At 45.2% G+C, this 17,084-nt stretch overlaps 1 protein-coding gene across 3 annotated transcripts in view; it reads right to left on the bottom strand.

Moving 5' to 3' along the window:
- The window catches only part of CHD1 (chromodomain helicase DNA binding protein 1), a 110,679-nt gene that overhangs the window by 26,981 nt on the left and 66,614 nt on the right, over positions 1 to 17,084 (bottom strand). For all 3 annotated transcript variants that reach the window (XM_073544779.1, XM_073544699.1, XM_073544862.1), the window contains 10 exons: positions 16,846 to 16,998; positions 16,689 to 16,760; positions 16,383 to 16,532; positions 15,906 to 16,054; positions 15,712 to 15,808; positions 15,535 to 15,630; positions 15,188 to 15,361; positions 13,377 to 13,540; positions 12,498 to 12,539; positions 5,757 to 5,884 (listed from right to left, as the gene is read on the bottom strand). In XM_073544779.1, coding sequence (XP_073400880.1) covers positions 5,757 to 5,884; positions 12,498 to 12,539; positions 13,377 to 13,540; positions 15,188 to 15,361; positions 15,535 to 15,630; positions 15,712 to 15,808; positions 15,906 to 16,054; positions 16,383 to 16,532; positions 16,689 to 16,760; positions 16,846 to 16,998 — 1,225 coding nt within the window. The remainder of the gene's footprint in view (positions 1 to 5,756; positions 5,885 to 12,497; positions 12,540 to 13,376; positions 13,541 to 15,187; positions 15,362 to 15,534; positions 15,631 to 15,711; positions 15,809 to 15,905; positions 16,055 to 16,382; positions 16,533 to 16,688; positions 16,761 to 16,845; positions 16,999 to 17,084) is intronic.

Genomic DNA, 17,084 nt, shown 5'->3' on the forward strand with positions numbered 1-17,084 from the left:
TGGAGGTGACAACTGATCGGAGGGATTCCATTCGAAATCGCTGTACCCTGACAAACTGATTTAAAACCTTGAGGTCCAGTATGGGCCGCATCGTTCCGTCCTTCTTTGGAACCACAAAAAAGGTTTGAATAAAAACCCTTGAACCTTTTGCCTTGAGGGACCGGAATGATGACTCCGTCCCTTTGCAGCGCATGAACAGCCCGAAGGAAGGCTGCTGTCTTTTCCTTGGGAGGAGAAGACCGGAAGAAACGTGTCGGAGGGAGAGAAGCAAATTCTATTTTGTATCCGGAGGACACCAGCTCCCTGACCCATTCGTCGTGAACGACCGCGAGCCAGGTTTGACTGAATGAAAGTAGACGACCGCCTACTTTGTCGGTGTCCGCCGGATACCGCAACAAGTCACTGTGTAGAGGATCTATGGGATCTGGCTCCTCTAGATCCAGATGCCCTTGGCCTGGACTTCCAAGATCGGTTAGGACTGTATGAGACCTGGTGATCTCTGTCTCCACGCGGGGTCCGACTTGGTCCGGAAGAAAAGGTTGAGGAGGACCAACTGGAATTTTTGCGAAAAGTTCGAAAACGAGTCAGCTGTTGATTCCGAAACGGCCGGACAGCCTTTTGTTGGGGAAGGAATTTACTTTTCCCCCCCCCGGTAGAGTCCGAAATAAGCTGGTCCAGTTTCTCTCCAAATAGGCGACCCCGCTTGATAGGGCAGGGAAGTTAATGATTTTTAAGTGGAGTCTGCCCGTAAGTCACGGAGCCATAAGGCTCTTCTAATGGAGACTGCATTAGCGGCTGCCTGAGCAGCGCAACTGGCGGCATCTAAAGAAGCATCCACTACAAAGTCCCCTGTGTGAATTATCTGCCTGGTGACACTGGTTGCCTCCGGAAGATTGCTACCTTGGAGGGCAGTAATTAAGACTTCTGCCCACGCAGCCATTGCCTTAGCCACCCAAGTCGCCGCGAAGGATGGAAAAAGTGCCACTCCTGAAGCTTCAAACACTAAGCGAGCGAGGTAGTCAATTTGACGATCGGAGGGGTTTCTGACAGAAGAGCCTTCAGAAACGGATAGCAGCGTTTTAGAAGCAAGACACGAAACAGGAGGGTCCACCGAAGGGGACTGTAACCAATCCTTCATTAGATCTGGAGCAAAAGGGTATTTAGCCTCGGTAGGCTTTTGGCCTGCAAACCTCTTGTGTGGTCGGTCCCTATGTCTTTGGACAATGTTCTTAAACTCCGGGTGGCTGGCAAATAACGTGCACACACGTTTAGTCCTCTTAAAGGAGATAGCGTGCTCCGGAGCGGGAATATTCTCCTCATTCAACTTCAGAATCCTGTTGACTGACTGTATAAGAGAATCAAGCGACTCTTTGTCATTTGGGGGATTCTGAAGGACCGACGTGTCAGACTAGAATTCAGAATCATGTTCGCTGCGAACGCTAGGAGAGGGAGAGCGAGAGACAGAACTCGCCAATGCTGAAGCGCGAGCGTGACTAGGGGACGCGTCATGGGTCCGCTTTCTAAAGACTTGAGGATCCCTTGAACGAGTAAAGCCCCTGCTGGGGGACGGTTCTTGGTCGTCGCCAGACTTAAAGAGGATTCCCGGAGGGAGTCTAAAGCCTTGGTTAGTGATTCCAAAGACCGTGACAGGGACGCAGCCCACTCAGGGGGACTAAATGCAAGGAGCTCTGTCGCAGCAGCGGCGGGTGGCGTTTCAGCACGAGCCGGGTCACAATCCGTGCAAAACGGATTAGTCTGGGCACAGGGTAAGGCAGCCTTGCAAGTGGTACAAGCAGTAAAGAACGCAGTGTGCTTCTTAATAGCCTTTTTAACTTCCTTAGATTGAGACATAGTGCCCCTGAAAGGCTTAAAGGCAGAGCCTAGGCTGCAGCTGCAGGGTATGTGCAGAGAAGGGGTTAAGCTTTAATATGAGGGCAGATGCAGCTTATCCACGGTCCTGTGCTGTGTCCCCGGGAGGAACAACAGTGGCCCTGTGTGACATCCAGGTTCTGTCCGTCAGTGTACACGCTTTGCGGCAGTCCCAGATCAGGCAGAGAAGGGGTTAAGCTTTTGAGGTAAAAACATGGCCCCCGATACTAGCAGGGCGCTTCTCGCACAGAGCGAGGCGCGTCAAAGTCGTGGGCGGCGCTATGCAAATTCCAGCCTAGTAGGCCTAAAAGCCGGGGACTAAATTTCTCGCCTCCCTGCAGTAAGCACCGGCGGGGGGGCCACGACCGGGCGCCAGTGTACCGCTGCTGACGCTAAGTCAGCACTTCTCCAGGGGACAAGGACCCAACCCCATACCTCCTCTCCAGTGCTCAGGCAGGCCGCGGTGTCCGGGGCCTTCCAGCTGCAGGTCCCTCATCCTCCGGGCGATGTAGCAGAGCTGGAGGAGTTCTTAAAGGGGTATTGCTCAATCGATCCTTCCTATGGCAGGGGGATGGAGAGATCTGGGGCTGATCCAGGGCATCCAAAGAGCGCTTCTGAAACTTCTCCGTCCGTGCGCTCGCCCTCATATCCGTGTGGGGAGACTGGGACCGTAAAGGAACCGTCGCCCAGAAGAATTAGGTGTGCCCCGTCGTCGCAGGAAAGTGTACGGGGAGATATATTTTGAGTGCTCGCCTGTTGTTGGTTCGGGGGAGAGCGGTCCGTTGAAAGGAACCGTCGCCCCCTTCACTCCGTTAATTAAAAAATAAAAATTTACAGAAAATTCAAAATGAAAATAAAAATGGTGGGGTCAGAAGTGCCTCCTACAGACACAAAGCAAGAACTGGAGAAATCTCAGCCAGTGAGAGGGTGTATACTGCAGAGGAGGAGTTAACTTTTTTCTGTGCTCACTTAGTGTCCTCCTAGTGGCAAGCAGCGTAACACCCACTGTCTGTGTCCCCCAATGAGGCGTTGGAGAAAAGAAAGTGTTACAAGTTTCTGAATATGGTGACAATAGAATTTTTTTTTTTCTTTCAAAGTTCCGATTTTCTTTCACCATTAAAATAAATAAAACTGGACATGTTTGAGAAAGACATAATCCTACTGATGGGGAAAATGATATAGTCAAAACATTTTTACTACAAAATGTACACCATAATGAAATTGCAAAAAAAAAAACAAACTAATGTCAGAATCACGGTTTTTTTTACAATGTCACTGGACTTGTAATTTTTCTCCCCATTTTCCAAAAAAATAATGTGGTAAGATGAATGGTGTCATTCAAAAGTACAACTAGTCGCACAAAAAAACAAGCCCTCTAACGTCTATGTGGGCAGAAAAATTAAAAAAATGATAACTCTTAGAAAGGGAGGAAAAAAATGAAAATGAGAAGAAAAAAAAAAAAAATCGGTAGCTTCAGGAAAGGGTAAAAAAAAACAAAACAAAAACAAAACAACCTTGCTTTATAAGTAAAAAAAAAAAAAAAAAAAAATGAAAAATACAATTAGATAGATATAATAAAAAATAAAGATATATTTATCTATCTATCCTTGTATGCTTGGCTCCCCATCCCTGTCCTTGTATGCATGGCTCCTATAAAAAAAAACAAAACAAAAAAAACGCACATCCTACTTACCAACCCTGCACGCCTTGGCTGCATCTCGTTCCATGCCAGCAGCTCTTCCGGCCGAGCGATCAATAAGGTTATGAATATTCACTCCATGCCTTTGGGAGTGGAGAGAGGTGCATATTCATTACCTTAATGAGCGAGCTGCTGGCACGTAACGAGATGCAGCGAGGGCGCGCAGGGAAGGAATGTAGGATGTTTGTTGGAAGCCGGCGGTTGCAGCTGTAACTGTGCGTCCTTATTAGAGAAACTAATATTGATTGCTAGTGCAGTGAATATTCATTTTTCTTTAGCAGCGGGCACAGGCATTAGCCGCAGCCTCCTGCCTCTGTGACCCACGCTGTTACCGTGCCATCTTTCTGGGACAATGACTCGTGTATAAGCTGAGGGGGGCGTTTTCAGCACAAAAAAAAAAAGTGCTGAAAAACTCGGCTTATACATGAGTATATAAGGTATATACAGCTCTGGCAAAAATTAAGAAACCATTGCACAGTTTTATAAAAATCAGCTTCTCTACATGTCGGACAGCAATTTAATTCCAGTGTCAGTTGAATTCCAACCAGATTACACCTCATTCTACTTAATGTGCTTCTGATTAGGTGATCACCTGAACCAAATCTTATTTAACGAGGAAAAGTATAAAAAAAACCCTGCTGTGGTGTTCACAATCCTCTTGCAATAGGACAAGCTGGATGGCAAAACAAGTGCTTGTAATATCCCAAAAGTAATAGGAATGAAAAAATAACTTAACCATGCCAAAAGAATTGTAAAGAAAAGTCTTGAGTGAGGAAAAGAAGGGCTCAATTCTGGCTTTACTAGCAGAGGGAGACAGTGAGCGTCATATGTTGCCTCCATCCTGAAAATTTCTAAGACGGCAGTCCATTACAACAAGGTCAAGCAGCAGACATTGTGAACAACAAAGCTGCAGACTGGCAGAGGGCGAAAACAACTCTCCACTGACAGGGATTATCGTCATCTTATTCGAATGTCACTCAGCAACCGCAGGATGACATCAAGTGACCTACAAAAGGAATGGCAAATGGCAGCTGGGGTGACGTGCATGGCAAGAACAGTTCGTAACAGGCTCCTAGAGGTAGGGCTCAAGTCATGTAAAGCTAGAAAAAAAAAGCCTTTCATCAATGAGAAGCAAAGGAGTGCCAGGCTGAAGTTTGCCAAAGACCATAAGGATTGGACCATAGAGGACTGGAGTAAGGTAATCTTCTCTGATTAGTCCAATTTTCAGCTTTGCCCAACACTCGGTCGTCTAATGGTTAGATGGAAACCTGGAGAGGCGTACAAGCTACAGTGTCTCGCACACACTGTGAAATTTGGTGGAGGATCGGTGATGATCTAGGGATGCTTCAGCAAGGCTGGAATTGGGCAGGTTAATCTTTGTGAAGGACGGATAAATCAAGCAGCATACAAGGTTATCCTGGAAAAACAGTTGATTCCTTCTGCTCAGGCAAAGTTCCCCATCTCTAAGTACTGTTTTTTCCAGCAGGACAATGCGCCATGCCACACAGCTAGGTCAATCAATGTGTGGATGAAGGACTACCACATCAAATCCCTGTCATGGCCAACCCAATCTCCAGACTTGAACCCCATTGAAAACCTCTGGAAAGTAATCAAGAGGAAGATGGATAGTCACAAGCCATCAAACAAAGAAGAACTGCATCAATTTTTGTACCAGGGGGGCATAAGGTCACCCAAAAGCAGTGTGAAAGACTGGTGGAAAGCATGCCAAGACGCATAAAAGCTGTTATTAAAAATCATGGTTATTCCACAAAATATTGATTTATGACCTCTTCCTGAGTTAAAACATTAGAATTGTTGTTTCTAAATGATTATGAACTTGTTTTCTTAGCATTATTTGAGGTCTGCAAGCATTGCATTTTTTTGTTATTTTGACCATTTCTCATTTTCTGAAAATAAATACAAAATTTATTGCTTCGAAATTAGGAAACATGTTGCCAGTAGTTTATAGAATAAAAGAGCAATTCACATTTTACTCAAAAATATACCTATAAAGAGAAAAATCAGACAAACTGAAAATGTTGCATTGGTCTCTTAATTTTTGCCAGAGCTGTATATTTAAATTGACAAAAGTCTCATTCACATTTCCAAAAATGTAATCAAAGTAATATATAGAAAAATCCTTTACTTAAAACCCCTTTTTAAAGCAGGCTGGCATTTCATCACATACCTGTCCTTTCACTGCTAGAACTATCCTTCAGAGCTTTGATACATCCATTGTGCACCAGTTCTCCAAGTCTACGCAGGTCAACTTCAGATTTCTCCACCAACTCCGCATCTCGAGCTATAGCATCTAACCTAGAAAAGAATTTCATACAAAAATGTGAAAACGATCTTAAAATACTGTTACATAAATTGTAACAATTGATAAACATTTATAGCACACTTTAAAAAAAAAACAAAAAAAAAACAACATTTCAGCATTACATTAATAACATCAAGCAAAAAATATATCTCCTGCATAAAATGAATCAAGTGAAACAGTTTTTTTGGATAGAGCACTTGTGTTAAATGCAAATAGTTTAGTTACTCACCGATAACGATGTTTCTCGGAACCCATGATAGCACCACAGAGAGAGGGGGTCCGCCCATCAGGGACAGGAACCTACAGATAAAAAGGCGGCACCTCTCCTCCGACCCCAGCTGGTTACAGAGCATCAGAGGGTCTCCCGGTTAACAACAAAAGTATATACATAACATTAGAATATTGCATATTATGGAGAAGCACCGTGTCTAACAAAAACACTTTACACACATTAACTCATGCTCACCGCACACGTAAAAGAGGGGGAATAAGCGGGTGCTGTCATGGGTTCCGAGAAACACCGTTATCGGTGAGTAACTAAGCTATTCTCCCTCACCCATGACAGCACCACGGAGAGAATTTCAGAGACTGGTAGCTTAGGGAGGGACCACCGCCTGAAGGACCCTTCTCCCGTAGGTCAGGTCAGACGTAGAGGCTAGATCTAAGCGATAGTGCCTGAAAAAGGTAGAAGTTGTTGACCAGGTGGCCGCCTTACAGATCTGCTCTATTGATACCTCTGATCTTTCTGCCCATGAGGTCCCATTGCCCTTGTAGAGTGAGCTTTTAGACCCTCCGGGATGGTATTCCCACTGGATGAATACGCCAGGGCAATCGCATCCCTTATCCACCTTGCTAGGGTACTCGGATGCCCCTTCCGAGGTCCCTGGAAACAAACACAAAGAGAGACCCTTCCTTCCTACATCCCTTGGTGGCCTCTAGGTACTGAACTAGACACCTCTTCACATCCAGGGTGTGAAATTTCTCCTCTCCCCTATTCCTAGGGTTTGGGCAGAAGGAAGGACCACTTCTTGGAACCTATGGAAGTGTGTCGACACCTTAGGTAGTTACGCTGGATCAGGTTTTAATATGACTCTATCGTCCAGGATTTTAGTGAACGGGGGTATTGCTGACAGAACTTGAATATCGCTCACTCTGCGAGTGGATGTTAGGGCCACTAAAAGTATAGTCTTTAATGATAGGGTTTTTAGGGGTGCTGACTGGATGGGCTCGAACGGGGGCCCTGTTAGTGCAGACAAAACTAGATTTAGATCCCATGACTATTTTCTGGGTGGTTATTGGCCTAGACCTGGCTGCGGCCCTCATAAACCGTGCCATCCAAGGGTTGCCTGCCACATCCTGGTTATAAAGGGCCCCTAGAGCCGCTATCTGTACCTTCAATGTACTAGTTGCCAGCCCCTGCTCTAACCCTTTTTGCAGGAATTCGAGAATTTTGTCTATTTGGACTCCATCTTGAACCCTTACCCCGGATAGAAATTTCCTCCAAGTTCTACCATAGGCCCTGGTTATGATCGGTTTCCTACTCTTTTGTAGCGTGGAAACCAGGTTTTCTGAGAACCCCACTCCCCCTCAGCAGTGCCCTTTCAAATTCCATGCTGTTAAATGGAGGTTCACTGCCCGAGGGTGTGTAACACGGGACCTTGGGACAGAAGGTCGGGGGGATCTGGTAGAACCCAGGTGTCGGTTATTGACAGTATTCTCAGCCAGGAAAACCAAGTTCTTTTTGGCCAAAACGGGGCTATCAGTATCATTCGTGCCCTGTCTTCTCTGACTTTCCTTATGACTGCCGGGATGAGAATGGGCGGTGGAAAGGCATAGATTAGGCCCTGCGTCCATGGAAGCATAAACGCATCCAGGGTCCTGGGATTCCCCCTGGGGTCTAGGGAACAAAATGCTTCCACTTTTTTGTTTTTGTGGTCGGCAAACACATCCATGTCCGGGGTTCCCCACATTTTTACAATCTTCCGAAAAATGGACTGTTTTAGAACCCACTCCCCTTGATGTAGCTGGGTGTGACTTAGAAAGTCTGCTGTCTGGTTTTCTGCTCCCCGTATGTGTAGTGCAGAAAGGGATAGTAGGTTTTTCTCGGCTAGCGTGAATATTTCGGAGGATGTGTTCATTAGTGTTCGGGACCTGGTTCCCCCCTGATGATTTATGTAGGCCACCGTCACTCGATTGTCCGAAAATATTCGGACATGATGTCCCTTTAATACTGGTAGAAAGTGTGTTAGGGCGTAGCCTACTGCCAGCAGCTCTCCTTTTGGTTCGAGGAGGCTTCTAGTTCCTGACCTCCCCATTCCCCCTGAGCCACCCTGTTGTTCATGTGTGCCCCCCATCCCTTGGGACTGGCATCCGTGGTGATTATGTGTGTGACTTTTATCACCCAATGAATCCCTTTGGATAGGTTGTCTGTTTCCTCACCAAGCTAGGGAATGAATAGTTTTGGAGTCTAGTGTAACGTAACCTTCCAAATGACTTCTTAATGTTGACTGGTTGGCTAAAACATCCCATTGGAGATCTCTCGTATGTAGCTGCGCCCACTGGACCGCTGGCAGGCAGGCGGAGTGGGACACTAATAGTGACATTGCTTTTCTTAGCGTCATGGAAGGGTTCTGCGTTGCTCTTGCTACCAACTGAGCGATCCTCTCCTTTTTGTGGTCTGGCAGGTAACACTCCAGGGTGTTTGAGTCCAGTGTCAGGCCTAGGAACTCCTGGACTTTTCTGGGCTCCAGCCTTAATTTTTTTTAGGTTTAGGAGCCATCCGAGGTTTTTTTTTTTTTTTTTTTTTTAGAGTGCCCATCACTCTGTCCCTCTGTTCCCTGCATCTTTGGGCCGAGTTGCTCGCTATTAAAAAGTCATTCAGATATGGGACTATTAGAACATCTTGTTCTCTTAGGTGAGCCATCATCTCAGCCACTAGTTTCGTGAAGATTCGCGGGGCTACCGAGATCCCAAATGGCAGGGCCCTGTACTGAAATTCCCTTATTTCGCCTCCTATGGAGATTGCAAGTCTGAGGTATTCTCGGGAGTCTTTGTGGATGGGGACGTGATAGTAGGCATCGCTGAGGTCTAATACTACCATGAAGCAATGTGGAAAGAGAATTTTGATGGTCGACTCCATTTTGAATTTCTCGTTTTTGACATAATCGTTCAGTCTTTTTAGATTTATAATTGTCCGGAAGGTACCGTCCGGTTTGGTTATTAGGAAGAGAGGCGAGTAGAATCCTCTGCCTTTCTCCCCCGGGGGAACCTCCTGGAGGACTCTTTTGTTCAACAGGCTTAGGACCTCTTTTTCGAGGGTTTCTTGTTCTTTTACTGATGATCTTAGTGGAGTCACTACATATTTTTGAGGTGGGAGAGAAAGTCTATCCTTAACCCTGATCCTATCAGATTTAATAACCAAGGGTTGTTCGATATTGTCCTCCAGGCTGGGAGAAAAAAGCTTAGCCTCCCTCCCACCCTGGGCAAACAGTCACTTGGAGGGCTTTTGTCTCGGGACAAGTTACCAAAGAAGAACCCCCTGTCTCTCCTTCTGTCGTCCCATTTCTGTTCTTTCGGGGGTCTCCCCTGAAAAAATATTTTGTTTCGAAAGGACCTTTTAAAGCCTGTGGGGCCTAAACTTGGGAATCCCTTCTTTTTGTCCCCCGCCTTTTGGAGGATGTCATCCAATGTCTCTCCAAATAGGAATTTCCCTTCACAAGGGATGGCACATAGTTTCATCTTGGTCTGTAAGTCCCCAGGCCAACATTTAACCCACAGCGTTCTTCGGGCTGCCGGTTTGGATGACAACCTTACTGAATCGGCCGAAGAGTCGGCTAAGAAGGCCGCCGCTTCCCTTATCACGGGAATGGATTCCAGGATCTTCTCCCTGGGTGTACCTTCCCTTAGCTGCTTCTCTAGTCGGTCCACCCACACCATGAGGGCTCTGGAGGTACAAATTGCTGCTATCGCTGGCCTAAGATTTCCTCCTGCTGATTCCCAGGTGCCCTTGAGGAAAGTATCAGCTTTTTTGTCTAATGGGTCCTTTAGAGTACCCATATCCTCAAAGGGGAGTGCAAATTTTTTCAAGGCTTTGGCGACCGCCACGTCTAACTTCAGGGCTCTGTCCCAGGATGTGGATGCTTCCTCGTCTAGTGGGTATTTTCTTTTACGGGAGGGAACCGTGGAGTTCTTCCTATCTGGTCTCTCCCATTCTTTTTTTATCAGGTGCTGTACATTCTCGTTTAGTGGCAATACTCTGCGTCTCTTTTGGCCTAGTCCCCCGAACATTATGTCCTGAACTGATCTATCTGGCGGAGGGTCTGCTACCCCCATGGTAGACCTTACTGCTTTTACTAACATGTCTACCTCATCCAGGGGAAAGCAATGACGACCCTCTGTTTCCTCATCTGAGGATGACGAGTCGGTGTCTGAAGTATGTGATGTAACTTCTCCTGATGTCGAGGCCTCTGACTGGGAGACTGCTACTGTATCCCTTTTCTTTCCCCTCTCTTTGTGTTTTAGGGATGAAAGGGCACTTTGAAACTCTGATCGGATTACCGCTCTTAGATCCGAGGCATAATCCGGGGTTTCATCACAAAGAACTTCCTGTATGCAGGAGTCGCAGAGTTTTTTATCCCAAGCTGCTGGAAGCGGCCTGCTACAGGTGGGGCATTCCCTGTTCTTTGTCTTTTCTTTCTTCTTTCCCTAATAGGGGAAAGAAGCCTATTATAATGGGGGACATTCACGTAGATCACTTACCCCATTATGCGCGGTTGCAGGTACCGGTTCAGGAGGTGGATTCGGATCCCTCACGGGCTGATCCATAGGAGGTGACTTGCTCCGCTGCGTGGAGTGGCTACTGGAAAGGCCCTCTCGCCCGTCCTTTTCTTTCTGCCGGCGATGGTGCCTGTGCTGCTGCTCCTTATGCTGCTACATTGGCTGCTCCTCGTGCTGGTCGCTGTCCTCCATGTCTATAAGACTCTTCCAGCAAGGAGCAGCTCCCACGTTCTTCTTTTGAATCTCCCGGGCTCTGACGTCACCTCCTCCTCCCAGCCTGCCCGCTGTGCCCTGGGGAGCACGCAATGCGCATGCGCCGACCGCGGGGACCCGGAAGTCGTCATTCCATTTCCGGGACAGCGCCATATTGGTACACCTCTGTACCGCGCGCTGCCCCCTCGTGTACCGGCGTCCCCCCAGCCCCATTCTCCTTTCCGGAGCGGCGGCTCGGTCCTCTCCCGCCCGCACACCCTGTACAGCCCCTCGGCTACAGCGGTGGCGGCTTCAGGCACCGACCATGCCGCGGCAGGGGCCTCCCCGCTGCCATTAGACTACGAACGGGACGGCCCTGGCTCCTCTTCACAGGTAAGCCTGCCGCCTGCTGCAGGATCCACGGGTCACCCGTCAAGGACAGGAACCCAACTGGGGGCGGAGGAGAGGTGCCGCCTTTTTATCAGTAGGTTCCTGTCCTCGATGGGCGGACCCCCTCTCTCCGTGGTGCTGTCATGGGTGAGAAAGAGCAAATGATAAACAATAATTTAAAACAAAAATCGATGGGAGGGAAAAATAGAAAAACCTAAAGCTTGCTGTGACACTGGTATTGACACCATATACATTATATTAGTATGGAAACACATTTTGACTCGCCTGTGGTAAATCACAAATGAGAATGACCTGTGATTGTCTGTGCCCATGTGACATGAATTAGCCAATGAATGATGACTTCAGTGTTTTAAAAAGCCACACGTTAGGCTTTGTTCCTTTGTCACAGTGGTGAAGACAAAGAAGCCGTCTGAGGACATCAGAACTGCTATTAGCAAACACAAGACTTGCAGTGAGTATAAGGCCATCTCCAAAGACCTTGGTATCCCAGTTTCAACAGTGGGAGGTGAGATCGCTATTGTGTCACAAAGCTATGTGTGACAGGGCCCTAAGCAAACTTGGTTTGAGTCAAAGATCTTGGCTCCTCCAGCAAGACAATGACTGAAATCACACATCCAAAAGTACATAGGAATGGTCGAAACTGAAAAAATGGACTGTTTAAAATGGCCATCAATGACTCCTGACCTCAATGCCATTGAAAATCTTTGGGGTGAGCTGAAATCTGCCATTAGGAAAAAGAACCCTACAAACACTCAAGAGCTTGAACAAACTGCAAAGGAAGAGTGGGAGAACATACCAGCTGAGAAGTGCAAGAAGCTTATTGATGGCTACAAGAAATGTTTGGAGGCTGTCATCAATGCCAAAGGGTGTGCCTTTATTGCCGCACATGCTGTTTATTCTGTTTCTTCTTTGAAATTGTAAAGTAAGTTGAAAAACTATATTTTATTGTTTTAACACTCGAAAAACTATTTTTTATTGTTTTAACACTATGGACCACGAATTAAAAACTCCTGAGCATATAACTTTGGTACATTTCCTTTTACTTCTGAAGATATTGTACAGTCTATGAAAAAAATGGAGGGGTGCCAAGTGACCAGTACTGTAACAACTAGACACTGTTCTGACCTGCAATGTATAAGCCAGGTTTACTACCATTGTATGGCCAGCCAGGTTAATGTCAATGCTCGGCAGAGACCCCATAAAGTCAATCAATGGGAGAACAATTACCTTTCCAGAGGTCCACCAAATTTTTTGTAACTTTTAATAAATCTACAAAAAATGGAAAAAAAAAAACAAACACATTAGAAAACGATTATAAGTTTTGAACGCTGCAATATTTTAATGCTGATAAGATCTCATTTATAATTTCCATATTTCACTGAAGACCAAAGGAAAAGTACAAGAACAATACTAGCTGCATTTGTAAGTTGACTCTAGACATGAGAAATATCAGCGGAAACAACATTAAAGGGAATCTGTTACCCCTTTTTTCGAGTATCAGCTGCCGACACAGACATCAGGGGCTTATCTACAGCATAATACTGTAGATAAGCCCTGGATGTATCCTGAAAGATAAGAAAAAAAGAGTTAGATTATACTCACCGGGAGGGGGGGGGGGGGGCGGTCCGGTCCGATGGGTGTTGCATTCCGGTCCGGCGCCTTCCATCTTCATACGATGCCATCCTCTTTCCTTCCTGTTGTGGCTCCGGCGCACTGCTCTGCCCTCAATAGGGCAGAGCAGAGTCCTGCAGTGTGCAGGCGCCGGGAGAGGGCAGAGCAGTGCGCCTGCGCCAGAGCCATGACAGGAAGAAGAGGATGGCATCGTATGAAGATGGGAGGCGCCGGACCGGAACAAGACACCCATCGGACCGCCCCCCCCACCCCCCGGTAAGTATAATCTAACTTTTTTTTCTTATCTTTCAGGATACATCCCGGGCTTATCTACAGCATTACAGAATGCGGTAGATAAGCCTGATGTCGGTGCCGGCAGCTCATATTCGAAAAAAAGGGTTTTAAAGGGAATCTGTCACCCATCAGCTGACCATCAGGGCCCACTAACTCCACTAGCAGCTTTACTACACACATGCTGCATAGATCGTAGCTTACCTCCGGATCTCAGCGTCACTAAAACCTTTAATGATTTCCCTTGGTATGGTCCTTGGTCGACCACGTTTCTTGGGTCGTTTTCTATCAGAGCCTGAATCACTGTCATCAGAAACTGAATATCTTCTATTCCGACTGCGCCGGCCTTCGCTTCCATTAAAGCTTGCCTGAAAGTCAGAAATATTTCTTGAGAAACAGACCACAATAATCCACAAATATAAATGGGTAGCTCCAGCTCTGCAGAGAAAAATTCAAGTCACAACTTTATTGAAGGATATGCAAACCTTTGGAGACTTTTTTTTTTTTTTACTTAAAGAGATTGTTCTCAATATGAATAAAACTGCAATGTGGTTGTAAAAACAAGCAACATTTCAGTTTATTGGGTATTAAAAAAATCCCTGTGTTATGAAAAATGGAAAGATAGCTGTGGCCAGTCTCCTAGGCAAGGAGTGAAGCTCTTACAAGCTCTTAGTTACAGACCTTGCAAATGCTGCTCTGAAACGTTCAAGATCGAGCTTCAGTCCCCATGCAGTCCTCCGACGGTATAGAGGAAAAGCTGCATTGGCTCAACCATGGCACTAGTATGAACGGTCAATCAAGAGCAGCCCAACGCCACCTATCAAACAGGAAGACTGGAGCCAGGGGAGAGGTGCAAAGAAAAAAAAAGGCTCAATAAACTCCGCAGAGGCTTGTAGCTAATCCAATCATGTAATATATTCTGCGTATCTAATCCCAGCGCGTGATACAGACAGCCTTACTTAATCCCACCCTGTGTTAAACACTCCACTTGAGCCCTGTATCTAATCCAATCATGTGTAATGCACTATACTGGGCTTTTTATCTAATCACAGTGTGTGATGCCATCGGACACATGAGCAAACTGCGCCCACTATTACTGCAGTACTAATGCAAGCTAGTTGTACACTAGATTTTTATTGCAAATTTCAGCAGCTGCTCCCCCTAGTGTTTAAAAGTGGAGAATATCAAACCTTTTAAAATTAGTTTTCAGATTTTTTATACAATTAAAAAAATGTTGTTTTTTTTAAAGTAAAACATTAAATACTTTACATTTTTTTAACTGTTGAAAACATTTTAGGGGGATAGCACATTTCATTTAACACCTCCACTACATATCACGTATACTTACATCATAAGTCATGCATGTCCCAGACTTTGATGCGGGGTCCGTCACCGAACTCGCATCTTTCCCGACATAGCCGATTTAATCAGCTATCAGGTACATTTCACAGCAGCGGGTGGATTAGAGCCTCAACCGCAGCTGTTAAATCCCAATGTCAATCTCTAACAGCAGGATTTAACATGCACCAGCCAGACATGCGTCACAAATTCCACCCACCCGTAGCAGCTACGCGATTGTGGGACACTGATGGGTTGTCATGAAAGCCAGGGCTCTGAAAAAGATCGCCGTGCCAGAGGTCTGAATTTTTTTTCACAACTTAAACAAAACAAATTATACATGATCGGTATCTGTGTACTTGTACTGAGCTGGAGATTCATATTGCCTGGTCAGTTTTATCATATACTTAACATGGTAAATAAATAGAAAAAAGAAAAAAGGAAATTGCACTTTTTTTTTTTGCAATTTCACTGTGCTTGGGTTTTTTTCCGTTTCCCAGTACACTATATGGTAAAATCAATAGTGCCATTCACACTTACATAGACGTAAAAATAACAATGTTACAGCTATTGGAAGAAGGGAAAGAAAAAAACGAACACGAAATGTTCATGGTGTGAAGGGGCTAAGTAAAGAAAAAGCCTCAGAGATGCTCTTATCCTTTAAATCAGAAACTCACCTGCTTTGCACAGTTTCGCATCCTGGGAAGCAAATAGATTTCTTGAAGCTCCTTTTGTCTTTCCTCTTCCTCCATTTTTCTTCTCTGGTCTGAGGGTATAATGTCTTCCCATGATTTTGTATTTCGGTCAGACTCCACAATATCATCTTCTTCCATTGTTGAAAAGTTGGCAACCTTAAAACAAATAAATAAGTCTGTTATATGGACAAGGAAACATAGCCACAAAAATGGAGAGATTTTCTAACAAGCAAAGAGAACCAGAATTAAGCCAAGCCGTCCCTAAAGTCTGCTAACCGTTGAGGTAGCATTATGGCTGGTGATAACAAAACTATATGCACAGAAAGTACCTTAAACTGTGAAAGTAATTCATCGCCTACAGTAAATGGTCCACCTTCATTTTCACGTGTCTCCGCTCTCTTCAATATTTCGTCAATGTCCATTTCCTTGAATTAGCGATAGATGATTGTTAATAGGTAAAACTGAGTAGGATACACAACACAGGAGAATGTGCGCTATGATTATACCTGAGGCTCTTCCTCTTCTCCTTCTGGTTCCTTGAAAAGCTCTTCAGCACCAAACTTTAAAATAGCAGCAAGCTCTTCTTTGTTAAACGGTGTGGAGCTTAAATGTGGAAAATAAACCATTATTTAGCTGATGCAAATACTAGTAGGGAAAAAAAAAATGAATCCAACACAGACTTGACTACACGCAGACATACCTAGACGGCGTTGATCCAGTGTGTAACACAGTCTTGCCAGTGGTGTCCATTCTTTGAATTACAAGGTGATCCAGCACCATTTTCTTCTTTGCCCTTTCAATAATTTCTTCCTCCACAGAGCTTTTTGTGACCAAGCGATATATATTCACCTAAACACAGCGATCCGGTAAGTTTGGGTGAGCATTTTGCTCCACATTGTAATTAAAACTTCCCAACAAAATATTCCATTAATCCGTTGGAGACTACTGCCATATACATATGTCGGGACGTGCATTATCATTGCCTGTAGTAGGCGTCTGGTGCTGAGCCGACTCCATACAACACGGGTTCAGGCTCTACTATATGGCTGGCATGTGGGTGTAACTGCTGCCATCGGAGCTGCAACTCTCAACCGTGCCACCAGCATTTAAAGAAACTGGTCTGGAGCTCGAGACCCGTGTCTGCCTCCTAGTGACGCTAAATGGAAACACACATTACCTGTTTCTTTTGCCCTATTCGATGAGCTCTTGCTTGGGCCTGAAGGTCATTTTGTGGATTCCAGTCAGAATCAAAAATGACTACTGTATCAGCTGAAGCAAGGTTTATTCCAAGACCACCGGCACGGGTAGAGAGCAGAAAGCAAAAGTCCTGTGCAAAGAAGAAAAATCATTTTTGGAATTTTATTTTATATTTGCAATTTAAATGGAAGTGAAACAATGAAGCATGAGAAATTCAGAGGGAAAAAAAGAGGCTTACCAATGATTCAAAAGATTTCATTATCACTTAAAAACAAAACATCCTTACCTCCGAACCCTCCGCATTAAAATGGTCCAAGGCTTGTTTTCGTATTTCTCCTTTGATGGATCCATCTAATCTCTAAAAAGAAAACATGACAAGTTTAAGCAATCACAATATACATGTAAAGTACTAACAGCTTTACAAATGCATCTCACAAACTTACCTGGAAAGGAAACTGTCGTGCCTTCAAATAATCTGCAAGGATGTCCAGCATCCGAACCATTTGAGAAAATATCAAGACTCTGTTGCCGCGTTCTCGCAGACGTACTAACAACTTGTCCAGAAGAATCAGTTTCCCGCTACTCCGAATTAAGTGCTAGAGACCAAAAAAAAGAAGTAAAAACAGAAGAAAAAAAATGAGCAATTGATAATGATCCAGTTTCCTTGATTGATTAGCTGTAG

This window comes from Dendrobates tinctorius, unplaced genomic scaffold (genome assembly GCF_039654945.1).
Source record: "Dendrobates tinctorius isolate UK_male_01 unplaced genomic scaffold, ASM3965494v1 ptg000003l, whole genome shotgun sequence".
Classification (NCBI taxonomy): Eukaryota; Metazoa; Chordata; class Amphibia; order Anura; family Dendrobatidae; genus Dendrobates; species Dendrobates tinctorius.